The sequence below is a fragment of the Pelodiscus sinensis genome, chromosome 5 (assembly GCF_052426305.1).
Source record: "Pelodiscus sinensis isolate ZL-2025 chromosome 5, ASM5242630v1, whole genome shotgun sequence".
Classification (NCBI taxonomy): Eukaryota; Metazoa; Chordata; order Testudines; family Trionychidae; genus Pelodiscus; species Pelodiscus sinensis.
The window spans coordinates 31,398,143-31,411,343 of NC_143056.1; the positions used below are offsets into that span (position 1 = coordinate 31,398,143).

The 13,201-nt window shown below is 42.9% G+C and overlaps 1 protein-coding gene across 5 annotated transcripts in view; it reads left to right on the forward strand.

The window, feature by feature from the left end:
* Positions 1-904: 904 nt before the first annotated feature.
* CCDC88C (coiled-coil and HOOK domain protein 88C) overlaps positions 905-13,201 on the forward strand; it is a 141,332-nt gene continuing 129,035 nt past the window's right edge. For 3 of the 5 annotated variants that reach the window (XM_075926709.2, XM_075926710.2, XM_075926711.2), the window contains exons 1-3: positions 905-1,513; positions 2,826-2,926; positions 12,138-12,246. In XM_075926709.2, coding sequence (XP_075782824.2) covers positions 1,454-1,513; positions 2,826-2,926; positions 12,138-12,246 — 270 coding nt within the window. In that variant the 5' untranslated portion in view covers positions 905-1,453. Of the gene's footprint in view, positions 1,514-2,825; positions 2,927-12,137; positions 12,247-13,201 lie in introns of those variants that run through there. The other 2 variants (XM_075926713.2, XM_075926712.2) reach the window with 2 other exon arrangements.

The window sequence follows — 13,201 nt, forward strand, 5'->3', positions numbered from 1 at the left end:
AAGTAGCAGCAGCCCTGTTTAGGGCCTGATTCAGCACCCATTGGAGTATTTTCACTGACTTCAGTGGGCTTTGGAGAATGTAAGGCACAGACAAAGTATGTAACTTTCCTAATGTCACACACAAAATATAGGACAGACACTTGAACCCAGAGCTGGACCAGTGTCCACAGGAGTGTCCTGCTTTTTCAGCCTCTGTGTCTACAATGATACACCCTAGTTTTCTGACCACAGCCAGAATCCACAATTCCCCATTGAGCTTCTCCAGCTACTCTTTCCTCAGTTCCTGTTTTTTTCTATTCCATTGCATTTTGGAGTTGAGAGGGACCTAATTTTATTTGTTCCCCGCGCCCAAGGGTTTTTACCTGAGTGGATTAATAACAGTTATGGCCATTTACATGGGGGCAAGTAGATGTACAGTTCCCTCTGATAATTAAATTGTAGTTAATGCGGGTTCTGCTGAGATGAGAGCCGGATTCACACGCAGACACCCCTATCGCTTTCCTCCTTTATCTTTCAGCTCCTCCCGGTTATAGAGTGCCTCTGTTCAATGCTCTGCAAAGAACCAACAGCGAGCTCTGGGCACTGATGTTTCCTCAGCTTTGGGCACCAGCAACGACGCCCGCAGTCTGAGTTGAGAGAGGTGGGTAAGTGCTGGGAGCCAGCTGGAGGCAGGTTTCCGCGATGGCATCCTTCACTCGGGCGCGCAGACCAGCCAGGCCACCACGCGCCACCCGCCCCAATCATCGACCGCAGCGCCCCCCCCGCATTAGTGATCACCCCCTACCACTTGTGCTCGCTCAGCGGACACCAAAGTTAGGCCAGCGGCAACTCCTATTGGCCAGTTTCAATCCACTCTCGTGCCCCCCATTTGCAGCCGGCGTTGCCTGTCAAAGCTCCTCCTTACCTCCCCTCCCGCCCCCGGTCTAATTGCTGGCGCAGGGACTTTCCTGCTTGCTGCAGGTAGCCGCGGGGCAAAGGGCGCAGCGTAGCTCGCTCTGGTGCGCTGGGCTGCGAGTTGCATGGCCTCTCGCGCGCTCCCGGGACCCTGTAATGCGCACAAGGTCCCCGGCTCGCCGCTGGCAATGCTGCAGCGAGGTTCGTGAGCTTCCTTTGGCACCTTCCCTCCCCCTCTGAGCGCGCCGAGCAACCTGCTGCCGCCGAGTTTGTTTGGAGCGGGAGAGTCTGTCCCGGGCGCGGCAGCCTGCTGGCGGAGTGACTGGCGAGCCCCTACAGCCGGGGGCTCTCATCCCTGGCTGGACAGCCTTAGAAACGGAGGAAGCGGCCCTGCACACCGTGTGCCCCCCGGAGAAAGGGAGATGGATTTCGCATTGTTTCTCTGCTGAGCAGCTCCAGCCGGGCGCTGGGGCCGCGGGACATGGGCTCTTCGCCTTTGTCTCCCGAGTGAGCGAGCCCTTCCCACGCTGCCTTTGTGAGCCGAGCCCCGGCCGGGAACATGGATGTGACCATTTCCGAGCTCCTGGAGCTCTTCCTGCAGAGCCCTTTGGTGACCTGGGTAAGTTTGGAGCAGCATTGTTATAGGTCCTCGTGGCGCGGGGGCTGCCCGTTCCCCCCAGCGCCCCGGGAAGCACCTGGCTGCCTGCCCCGAAGGGCTGCGAGTTGCTCGCGTCCCGCTGTGCGCACAAACCAGCGCTGCTTTTCGAGCAGTGCGTTTCTTTTCTGATTCTTCAAAGCAACTTCACGCAGCGATCTCTCTGCCAGGCTGAATTGTCCCGGCTTTGGCGGCTGGCAGGGGCGCAGGTTTTGGGGTCCTTGTTTGCTTGTTTAAATAAATACGTCTACTCCGATCCCGCAGTTACAAAGTAGCTCTATTTTTCAACTTTACATAAAAGCAAGTGATGGCGACCTGGAAGGGTCTTCTAGACCTGCTTACCAAACAAAAAGAAACTTTCCTCTCCCGAACCCTGCGGCTTGTTCCCTTTGTAACAAGCCGTTTGTTCGGAGGTGTTGCTAACAATAGGTGCACAGAAGAAAATAGACTTTGACTTTGGAGGGAGTGGGGTGTGGAGTGGAGACCATCTTGCAAACAGGAGCTATTCTACTACTTATTGGCTTTCCGATGGGTCCAAAGCAAAACTGCCTTTCAGGATTCCGTGTTCCGGGTTGAGAGCTATCATTGGAATAATGCATTCAGGACATCTGAAAAAGGACCGTGGTGGATCTGAGCTGGAAAGCGTTAAACTCCACCTTTTGAAATGGGAGATGGGAAAGGAGCCTGAATTGTGGAAATCTTGCAGTGATATAATGAGAGCAAGGAACTGTCTCCCTATGGGTTTGACATCAGATACCAGTTAGGAATCTGTCTTAATCTTCATTTAAATGTGAACAGTGTTGTCAAATAGGCCAGGGCATCCTCAGCCCCAAATATCTGGGCTTGGTGGTGAGAGTTGCCCAAAAAGAACCACTGTCCTTTTATTTTTATGAACACACATACAGTTCTTGTTTGGTCTAACCTACTCTGTAACATAACGCCAAAGACCTTCCCCCAAATAATTCCTAGTGTAGAGCTGTTGGAAAAACATTCAATTTTGATTTAAATTCAGTTCTGGTGTAAACAAGTTCACCACTGTTGAAATCAACCAGTTTACAGCAGGACTGCTTCCTTCCCTTTATGCTAGAAGGCCTATTTGAATATGAGCCTTTTGTGTTTGGAAGATGTACAGAGATTGTTAAACTACTCAGTATGTAGTTGCTTTGTCAGGGGTGGGGTTGAAGGTGGTTTCTAATGAGTTTTGTGGCAGTTTAGATTCTTAAGCAAGAAAATTGTGATGGTTTATTAAAATAGCTGCTGCTGCTTTTTCTGACAGGTGAAGACATTTGGACCATTAGGGAATGAAAATGAAGACACATTGTCTATGTATATGGATCTGGTAGATGGCGTCTTTCTGAACAAAATCATGTTGCAAATGTAAGTGATCTTTTAAGGAATAAGGAAAACTATTTAGTATTGTGAGATCCAACCTGAAATTACTGACATTGATTTGTCAATACTTCTGAATAGATACGATTTCCAGATATGCAGATTGCCTCATTATTGATGAATGAAATGTCTTACTATTGAAAGTAAAGGAGATGTTACTGTTTGACCATCAGTGAAGCATTTTAGTCTTCTGTATAATTAATAGAGAATTGGGAGGAAAGCAGGTGCATGGCCAAAAGAGAAATCTTTTTTGGGGGGGAGGTTATTTCCCAAACTGACCACAAAAATTTGACTCCATTTAAAAATTCGTCCTGATAAATTCATTAATTGTTTCTGTATTACCCAGGATTTCATCATCTTTGGGGAAATTTAAAAGCCTTATGTGAGATTTTACTGTAGTCAATCTGTCAAGCTGAACAAAGGATGAAATATCTATATTCAAATATAAAGTTTCATATTGCTCATGTAATGCAGTAAACTGCTTTTTTATTTGGGTAGCATGTTTGTCATGGAACACTTGGATATCTGTAAATAGTTTAATCTGAAATAGATACATTAATTTTTCTGTTTTTCTTACATTTAAGTAAGCTCTTAGTAAAAAGTTTCTGTGTTAATCTAGTTTTGACCACATCCTTTCCTGTTGCTGAATTTATCATATGCAGATTCTGTTTCATATGAATTTGTATTTGGCTTTAAATATAATGAACATATTTCAGATACGGAATTTATTTGGAAGAGTTTTTTATTTTAACTTTTAAAGGTGAGATTTTTTCAAAAACATGTAATATGGGCTAATTCTCCTCCTATTGAATGACGTTTATGGACCTTTTACCATAGACGTCAATCAGTTCCAATATAGGCTAACACTAAGGACTTGTAAAAACCCTGCCGTAGATGATTAACTTGTCACCGGAAGCTTACTGTGTAAATGCTTTCTGAAAAGTGACTTTGTAAAGATGGTGTCTTGAGTCTATCATCTTACCCCAAGATATCTAGTCCAATATCCTGTCTCTGATGGTGACCAGTTCCACATGCCACCATCTGCAAAACAAACTGAATTCTTTCTTGTTTGTGCACTGCCAACAATAAAATTCTGTAAATGGAATTTGGCTAACAGTTAACATGAGCCCAAGTAGAATCTAGAATCCAGATCACTCTCCCTAAGGTGTATTGTTTCTGCAATGCTTACTGAAGTTTTAAAAAAACTAATAAAATCTTACATGAGCAGACCTCTAATGGAGGGCTAGAGAGAGAAACAAAGGTGACAACTGCCTTGAGGCCCGATGATTTCTAAAGGACCCGTCTGCCATTGTGACTTCTGGGCCCTTTCTGGTGGTTCTGAGGGCTGGGAAGTGGGGGCCCAGTGTGGCATGTGCTGGTTGGCACAGAGGGTTGGTTGCCCCTGGCCCTGCCCCTTCTGCCCAATGCTCTGCCCCTTCTGGGATCACGGGAGCTTTTCCCTCCCTCCCCTCAACCTTTCTTAAGGCCTTGCGTGGCTGTCTGCTCCCCTGTGCATGAGCTATGACTCTGGTTACAGAAAGTCTGGTTTCTTAGTCATTTTTCATGGTAAAACCACTTTTTAAATAGCGTTTGTAAAACCAGGACTCCAAGCATCAATATTTAGATTGAGATCTGAATTTTCTCTGTGTGTAGAAGTGGAAGGGGGTTTTACATCATGTTTCTCATGTCTGTCTTTCTAGAAGGTACAGCTCCATGCCTGACAAGTAAAATGTTACAGCTGTAAAGAGGCTGGTTTGGAATTAACTAAGTAGCTACAGAATTAACTAATTTATGGACGTTGTTGGAAATGTTAACAGTACATCCAGAGAGATTTTATTTAACACTCTTTTTATTTATCTTGGTGTCTGTTTGCAATAAGAAATATGAGCAACTGAGTATTTTTCTTTTATTAATTGAACTGTAATAAGGTCTCACTGTGCATTTTGCGGCAAGGTGTAAATAATAAAATCCAGTTGAATTGCAGAGGGGAAGGATTCAGGTGACCTGATTGTAATTAGGATGTGAATGTGTAGCCCTTTACACAATTAACCGATGAGCCTCGGTATTTATGTACACCCAACCCAGCAAGGTGCTGAAGAGAGTTACTGCCCTTGACCTTCACTCTTTCTTAGCGAACCTTTAGAATTTGCAATGCAATTACTGCTTGCCTGTAAATCAGGAGATCCAATGTGTTTCTGCCCCACAAAGCTTTCAGAATAGAAAAACAAATGAGCTTTAGAAATGCTCAGTCATCAGTTGCTCAGGTTCCATGTAATGTTGATTTAAAATGTTTCAAGATCCTTTTTGATGAAACCATTGGGCCCTTGACAAACCTGATAATATATTGTGTGTTGGTGCTCTGAAGGCACATAGAAGGGGAGCATAGTAAAGAGCTGTTTGGCCAATCAGGTGTTTTCTTCTTGTCAGGTGTACTTGAAATTGTTTAGCCTGAGGAATATCCTGTTGGCAAACTTGTTTGAACACACTCACCATAGACGTATGACTTCACACCTAAATGCCAGTTTCAGTTTTAGGTTTGGAATTTTTTTATGATCTCATGTGATTGAAACCCAGTTGTTTCCTTAAGCAAAACAGTTGTCTCTCAAAGGAAGTTGGTGAAGCTGGCATTTGTATCACCACCACCACCACCTCAACTGAGACCCTTTAACAAAACTTTTTCAAGCTGCAGGGATTGTGCTGTAGGTGTTTTATTGTTAACCCTTCTGCAAAGTGCGGTTTAATGTAAGATCATCGTTGAAATGCGTCCAGTGGCTCTATTAAGTTGCCTAGTTAAACTTGGTGAACTTTGATTACTGGCAAAGCATAGGACTTTGACTTTATGAAGTGTTAGGTAGGCTCCAGTCACACCATCAGACCAATGACTTCTAAATGTGATAGGGCTGGATTATACCCTACACACCATCTGGCATGCTAATGTGGGTGCAGAAGGGTTGTGCTGTAGCCAGAACCCTCAGGAGGCATTTGGGAGGGCTTAGTCAGATGAGCATGACAACTGCATCAGGCTGGCTTGGAAGGAAGTGCAGCTTGCTGCAGTTCTTTTTGCCAGTCCAGGTCTGCTGGCTCTGTGAATTGGGGGAGGGGAGTGAGGGCTGGCCAGTGGCCTGGCTGTCATCCTGTTCTTTTAGACAGAGTTCAGAGGGACCTGAGAAGTGAGCAGAACCTCAGACCCTCTCTAATTTTGCAAGGGGGCATGATAGGCTTCTCTACACACTCATGCAGGTGATAGTTACATATTGAATCAGACAGTGGCCAACTATCCAGTGTAAATGTCACTACATTTTTAGATATTGGTAAACAGAATAAGTCTCTTTGTTGTTGACGGTCTCCTTCTGTATTCTGGCGCACATGCTGACCTATGCATGGATATGACATAGCTGCATATCTGTAAATAATATCCCTTGTTATGAACAAATGATACTATATTCAAATGATACTTACAGCTATCTGTAGTGAATCAGGAGTAATATGACAAGGGACTAGAACTTCTGGGTTAACTGGTAAGCATTCCTTTTACCAAGTGATGCTTACCAGTTACGATTAACCGATGGGGACCAGAGCAGCCCCAGCCTAGCTGGGTTGGAGGGCCCCCGCTCTCATTTCATCAGATAACTGGTTAACTATTGTGTTTAACTGGTTAACTGATTAAACGAGATTTTTACATCCCTAGGGTGGAATTAGTACATGTCTACAGCCACATTTCAACGATTTTCAGACTGCTGCATACAGTTTTGTGTTGCTTCCTGGTGTGACACTGATTCTTAGTGACACAAAGCTTTTGCATTGGGCTAGGAATATCTGTTAATATAAGCCCTTCTCTTCTTATGATGGAGTGTTTTATTGAGAAATGGTTGATGTATATGTTTGTGTATTGGCTTGTTAAACAATAGGGTATACACCTAGAAATGAACCTGACAAAACAGTCACTTTTTGCAATTCCTATATGGAAATTCTGTATAAGAAATATCTTTTAATTTTTATTGTCATTTTTATGGTTTTTAATATCATCAACCTGTCTTCTGTGGTCTCTGTACATTTGGTGGGAGTAGCCAATATAATAATGGAAGCAGCAAGCAGACATATATGCTTGAGCCTGGATTATATTATTTGAAGCATATCTCTAGTGCAGTTTTGAATATTTCTTTAATACACTGTCAGGCAGTTTAGGATCCAATTCTACCCTCATTAATCCATTACATATGAAAGAAGAGGAAGCTGATAGTTGAATCATGTAGATTAAACAAAGACCTCATTTGTGGGTTGTTTTCTTGTAGATAATTACTTCCAGGAACAAAGTGCAGGCAAAAGAATACAGGAGGGCGGGACTTCAGGATAGATCTTCCCAAAATATCTTGTAAAGCTGACAAAATCAGTCTAGATTTGTCTTACACCCTGGTTATTTGATGAACTGTGACACTGGATAATTTCTGGGCCCTATTTGAAGGCTTCCCACTTATAGCCACAAATTACTCAAGCAATACCTGTCATTTAGAACCAAAAAAAAAATCCTTTCTTATAGTTCATGATCTATTTTAACTGGGACTAACTCTCTGAGCTCCTTTCAAGCACAGTTACCTCATATTAGCAGCTCAAACATCAAGATGCCATTTTCTTCCCAACCTATCAAAAAATCATGAATGGCTTAAAAATCATGAGATTTTTGTAATGAATAATTTTGTGGTTCTTTTATTTGCCTCGTGAGTGTTTTTTTTTCTTTTTTAAACCTTCGGATTCTACTTGGCCCATGTTTTCAAGTTTTTCTCTGCAATCCAGTGGGCTAAAAACATACTTTCTGTTTAGAAATGAAAGTTGAGATTTTTATGTATTCATATATTACAGGGGGATTTAAGAAAAATGCTGACTATCAAGGGACTTGTGTGACTCAGTTGTGGGGTTCTCAATCTCATTCATAATGGTGGGCATATTTTAATACAGAGATGCTTGTGAGCTGTCACTCCCCTTTTTGATTGTATAATATCCCTGTTAATTTTCTGTGTAATCAAAGTATGATATCTTTTTAGCTTCTCTTAATACAATTTAATAATACCTCGCTCTTACAAACAACTTTTCATTAAGTGCTCTCAAAACACATTGCAAAAGGAGGTCAGTATCATTAACCCAATTTTGCAAATGGGGAAACTGAGACATGGAGCCGCCAGAAACTTGCTCAAAGTTGCCTAGGAGGCCAGTGGTTGAGCTGAGAATGGTTGGAATTTAGAAGCTGGAAACAAAGATGTGAAGCAATATCATGGACATAAAGCACAGTTTGAGACTCTTTGTCTCAGTTTCATTAAAGGAAAAAGTTGTTGCTGTAAATATGAAGCCTGCTTCCTATTGCACAGCTTACTACTATTCTGTGATTTTGTAGGACCTGGTTTTCCCCTCCCTGACTTTGTTTCCCCTATTCTTTGCTATTACAGATTGAGTTGTGCCCTTTTTTGTGTTCTGAGTAATTTCCTCTCTTTTTCCCTGCACTGAGTTCTATTTTTTTGCTTCTTGCCTAGATTTCTGGTATTTTCTTTTCCCACTTTTGGTTTTGTTTTCATTTATTTTCCCACCTCTACAAATATTCTTCCCCTCTCCTCAGACCAGTATTTTCCAACTCACACACCCGTCCCGCATGTGCCCATATTCGGCCGCTCATTCAAACACTCATTTCTGGTTTCCCCAGTTAAAGAAGTGGGGCAGATGCCACTCTGCTACCTCTTATCCTGAAGATACAGAAGTGGCCCTGGACAACTCTGGTCCTGCCTTACTGGTGCCTAAAAGGCATGGCTGTCCCATTGTTGCTGTGATTCCACACTTGCTCCCTTCACTTAGTGGCCAACCATCCCACTGTCTCTGCTCCCTGACACCACTCAGCCCATCCATGCTCTCCACATCCAGCTAGACTTGGACTAGTGGATTTTTAAATCCTGGTGAGTGATGTAGAGATAGCAGCAGCAGCAATCCAATCCATCCACTTTGCATAATGCTGCCCACTTACACTAGAGAGAAGATCAAACACAGAAAATATTTTAAAAAGCTTATTTAAAAAATATTATAATGAAGTATCAATTTTTGTTGCCAAAAAGCGAAGTGCCTAGAACACCTGGTATTCATGGGTTAGGTGTTCGTCCAAGTATTAACTGGGCCAAGAGGTCTTTAGATTAAAGAATCGTGTAAACCCAAGGAAACGGGGACAAATGGTCATTACCAGAAACTGGCCATTGTCTCAAAAAGCAACTTCCCATGACCGTCATAACTTACTGATCTCCTGTTGCAGTGGTCTCCAACCTTTTTAAGCACAAGATCACTTTCTGAATTTAAGTGCAATCCAAGATCTACCTCAAATATAAATACCTTTGCCCCGCCTCTATCCCTTCTCTGAGGCCCTGCGCCTGTATACTCCGTCCTTCCTCTCTTGCCCATCCTCACTCGCTTTCATCAGGCTGGGGTCTTGGATTAAGGAATCTGGAATGTGTGTGTGTGGGGGGGGGTTCTAGGTGCAGGCTCTGGGACTGTGTTTGGATGCAGGGGGCTGGCGCAGGAGCTTGAAGTGCAGGAGGGGGTTCGTGACTAGAGTAGGAGTTCAGGATGTGGTCTCCAGCTAGGCACTGCTTACCTCAGGTGGCTCCTGGGTGTTGATGCAGTGGGGATAAGGCAGGCTCACCCCTATTCTAGCTCTGGACCACCCCCTAAAGTAGTGAGCGAACTCCATCTCGAGTCCTGTTGTGCCCCCTCTCTGCTTTGTGGTGAAAGGATACAGAGTGGGAGGAGACACCTTGACATCAGCGCCTTCCTCTCCCTCCCCTGCCCTGCACAGAAAGTAGGAGGCTGCCTAGGGGGAGAGGCAGCTCCAAGACAAAGGGCAGGAGATGAGGAGCCATGGGGGGAGGAGCAGCTGAAGTGCTGGTACTTGACAGCCTCTTCGCCAAACCAGTCAGAATCACCTGCCAGAGGCTCCAAGATCTACCACTAGATCTCGATCTACTGGTTGGTGACCATTGGCCTGTTACATGTGTTCATCTCCAGTATCTAAATTTGCTGTACAAAGAGTATTAATTTTTTTTTTCATAAAATGCTTCTGTGATGAGAAGTTGAAAAGCATTTCTGGTTCAGGGAGAGGAGTTGTTTACCTCACCTCATGCATAAAATACCATGCTGTTTAGGAAGCTTGGAGTTGCCATATATGTGGTCTTGTATCTCTTTCTCTCCTATTGGGCCACAAACTACATGACTGTGGTCTCTATTCTGGCGAATTACTTAGTCTTTCGAAAATTTCACCTTGGGCCTAAAACTGTCCTATATAGGAATATGCGGCAGAAACACCAGTTGTCTGCTATAACCTTTTTTTGTGTATTCAGTGGGTTGGGTGTGTTTTCCTTTTGTGGGCTTTTTAATTAATGCAACTTATAAAGTCAACTTATTTTCCAGCCCCATCATCATTCATATGACCTCCCAGTGATAGATTTGTGAGAGAAGCAACCATCCAAAATAATATTTCCTTTGTTTAAAGTATGACAGCAGGTGCCAAACAGAATAGCCAAAGATAGCATCTCTTCTTCTGTATCTAGACTTTAGGCTAATGGGCACTAGTATTGGACAGCAGAATCATGATGCAGTTCATGAACGGATTGGTTCATGTGGAGCCTGGAGGACTTAGAACTGTCCCTTCTGTTTTGGTCAGTTTCTCTTCACTGTTTGTGTGTTCCCTTGTAGCTTCGCTATGTATTGTAATGACTTTCATCTCAAAGGCCTAAGCATCCAGCAGCCACCAGAATCAGTCTCTCTCCTAGTATCCTTTAGAGAGTTGTCCACAAAGGCTGGTCTAACAAGGACATGGAGAGGCCAAACCCAGATTCAGCTTTAAAATCCTGCACGTGTCTTGTCTTGTGCTGCTGCACAGCTGTCTAAGCTGCTGCACAGCTGTCTCGCTTGTATGACCCCACTGCTATAGTGTCTGAGCACCAGTTTCAGTAGCAAAGGCAAGTTTATCTTAGGGTTGCAAACATCAACACAAATGAGGAAGTTCAAGCAAAACTGATAGCATGGTGTTTTATGCTGAGGTCCTATGTTTTTTTTTTTCTTGACTTGTGCATTAAAACTGCACTCTGTGCCAAACTTTACTGATTCTGTAAGAGTGCATAAAAACAGTCTTGCCCACTTATGCCAGTGTCAAATTTATCCCTCTGCTTCTCAGTGCATTTATAAACACCAGCTGCACATGCATATAGGTGTCAAGTATTTTAGCAAAACCATTTCTCTTTAATGGGAGAGATACTGTGATGTCTACACATATCACCCATGATCAGTGGAAAGATGAATTGAGGTGATTGTATTTAAAAATACAAAGATTCTTAACTGCTTAAGGCACTTAAGTACACTTTGATGGTTTCATAGTATATCAGTTCCCTCTAATTCACCTGTCAACACCCAAATTCAGTGTTTCCTTTAGAGGTTTTGTTAATGGTTTGATTAACAGCCAAAGCAGAGCCCTGGATGCAGATGCCTATGTTGGTTAGCTGATAACACTCTGACATTGAACTCGGGGTCCCAAGTTTTTCAGATCCCTTTAGAGATGCATTAATTTGTATAACTTGCATACAGATTCAGTTAATTATTTGAGGCTTTCTTTTATTTCAAAACCAGTAATATCTTTCCACCCTCAAGGTTCAGTTGTAGTCACTTCCTTTAAAACAAACAAAACTTCTAGCCTCCGAATCTCCCCCTCCCCCCTTGATTAATCACTCTTTCCCACAAATATGCACCTTTGTATGTCTTCCACGACCTGGGTCCCATTGTGCTACACACTGAACACTCAAAATAAGACAGAGTTTAAATCTAGTTGGGCAAGACAGAAAATGGCTGATGGATTAATGAGATTTCCTTGAGTCAGGGATAGTTTAACTGTGTATATGCCACATGCCTCTTGCTCTGGGGGCACATAGTGATTGCAGGGTGCTGTTGCTTAGAAGTGCGGGAGACTCTTGAATTGCCACATCCAAAATGTGTTAAGTGTGTTACATAGAGTGTATGAATATTTCGTTAGTTTATTGTGCTGTAAGTTTGTATTAATTTTACTGAAATACTCAAATGGTCAAGAATCGTCTTTGCACTGCACTACTGTAGTGTGACAGGATAGCACTGATGCCTTACTCTCACACTAAAATTTGGTTTTCTCCTTTTTTCCTCCCCCTAGAGATCCACGTCCGACAAACCAGCGTGTCAACAAGCACGTCAATAATGATGTCATCCTCCGAATCCAAAATCTGACCATCCTAGTCAGAAACATCAAGATTTATTATCAGGTGTGTCTTTGGCTGTTACTTGCGCCTGCTGAGAGTTGTAGTGTTTCCGCTAGCAGAGGAGTTGTTAGTCTGTTAAAAGAAAAATACCACAGGAAATGAAGAGGAAATTGTGTTCATGTAAAAGCATTTTCAGCCATCATTGCCAGCACTATGAAATACAGAGTTAGCTAACTTTTCTAGCCTTCATGACCCATCAGCAGATTTTACAAAAGGATTAAAAACAGACTTTGAAGGGTTTGATAGCTCTTTGGTTAGCTGTGTCAATATTCAGTTATCCTGCAGGATCTATGAATTAGGACTAATGTCTGAGGATATAAAACTTTTTTAAAATAAGTAGTGTTTCTTTAACACCCTGAAGGCATCTTGAAATGCCAAGTAGTACTACAGCAGTCCTGCACGTACAAGTTGCGTTTAAATAAGTCTCATGAGAGATTGACCACATCAACTCTCATTCCAGATTCTTCTCTTCCACCTGTATCTTTTCTAGCCATATGCTGTACACTAGAGGCAGCTGAATGGAAGTATTGCATCTCTTGAGAGTGTGGGAAAATAATGGTATTACATTAACTTTCATTACAGTTTTGTTGCTTGCTGCCCCTATAGGAGAGAGATGATGAAAAATATTTAGCTTGATAAAGACAGTCTGAAAGTGAAAGGGATTCATGCAGAAGATAGTAAAATAGAACTGATTATTTTTAAATGCAAGTTATGGCAGCATGTTAGAGTAGATACCGTATTTTCCGGCGTATAAGGCGACTGGGCATATAAGATTACCCCCTAATTTTCCAGTTAAAACATAGGTTTTGGCCTATACTCGCCATATAAGACTACCCCCCCTTCCGAGGCAACACCATTTAATAACATCAGTACTGTAGCTTCGGCTACATACAGAACGTCCCTGTGCTGATACTGTATGTACCGCGCTGAGCCAATCCCGGCAAGCGGTGTATTCTAT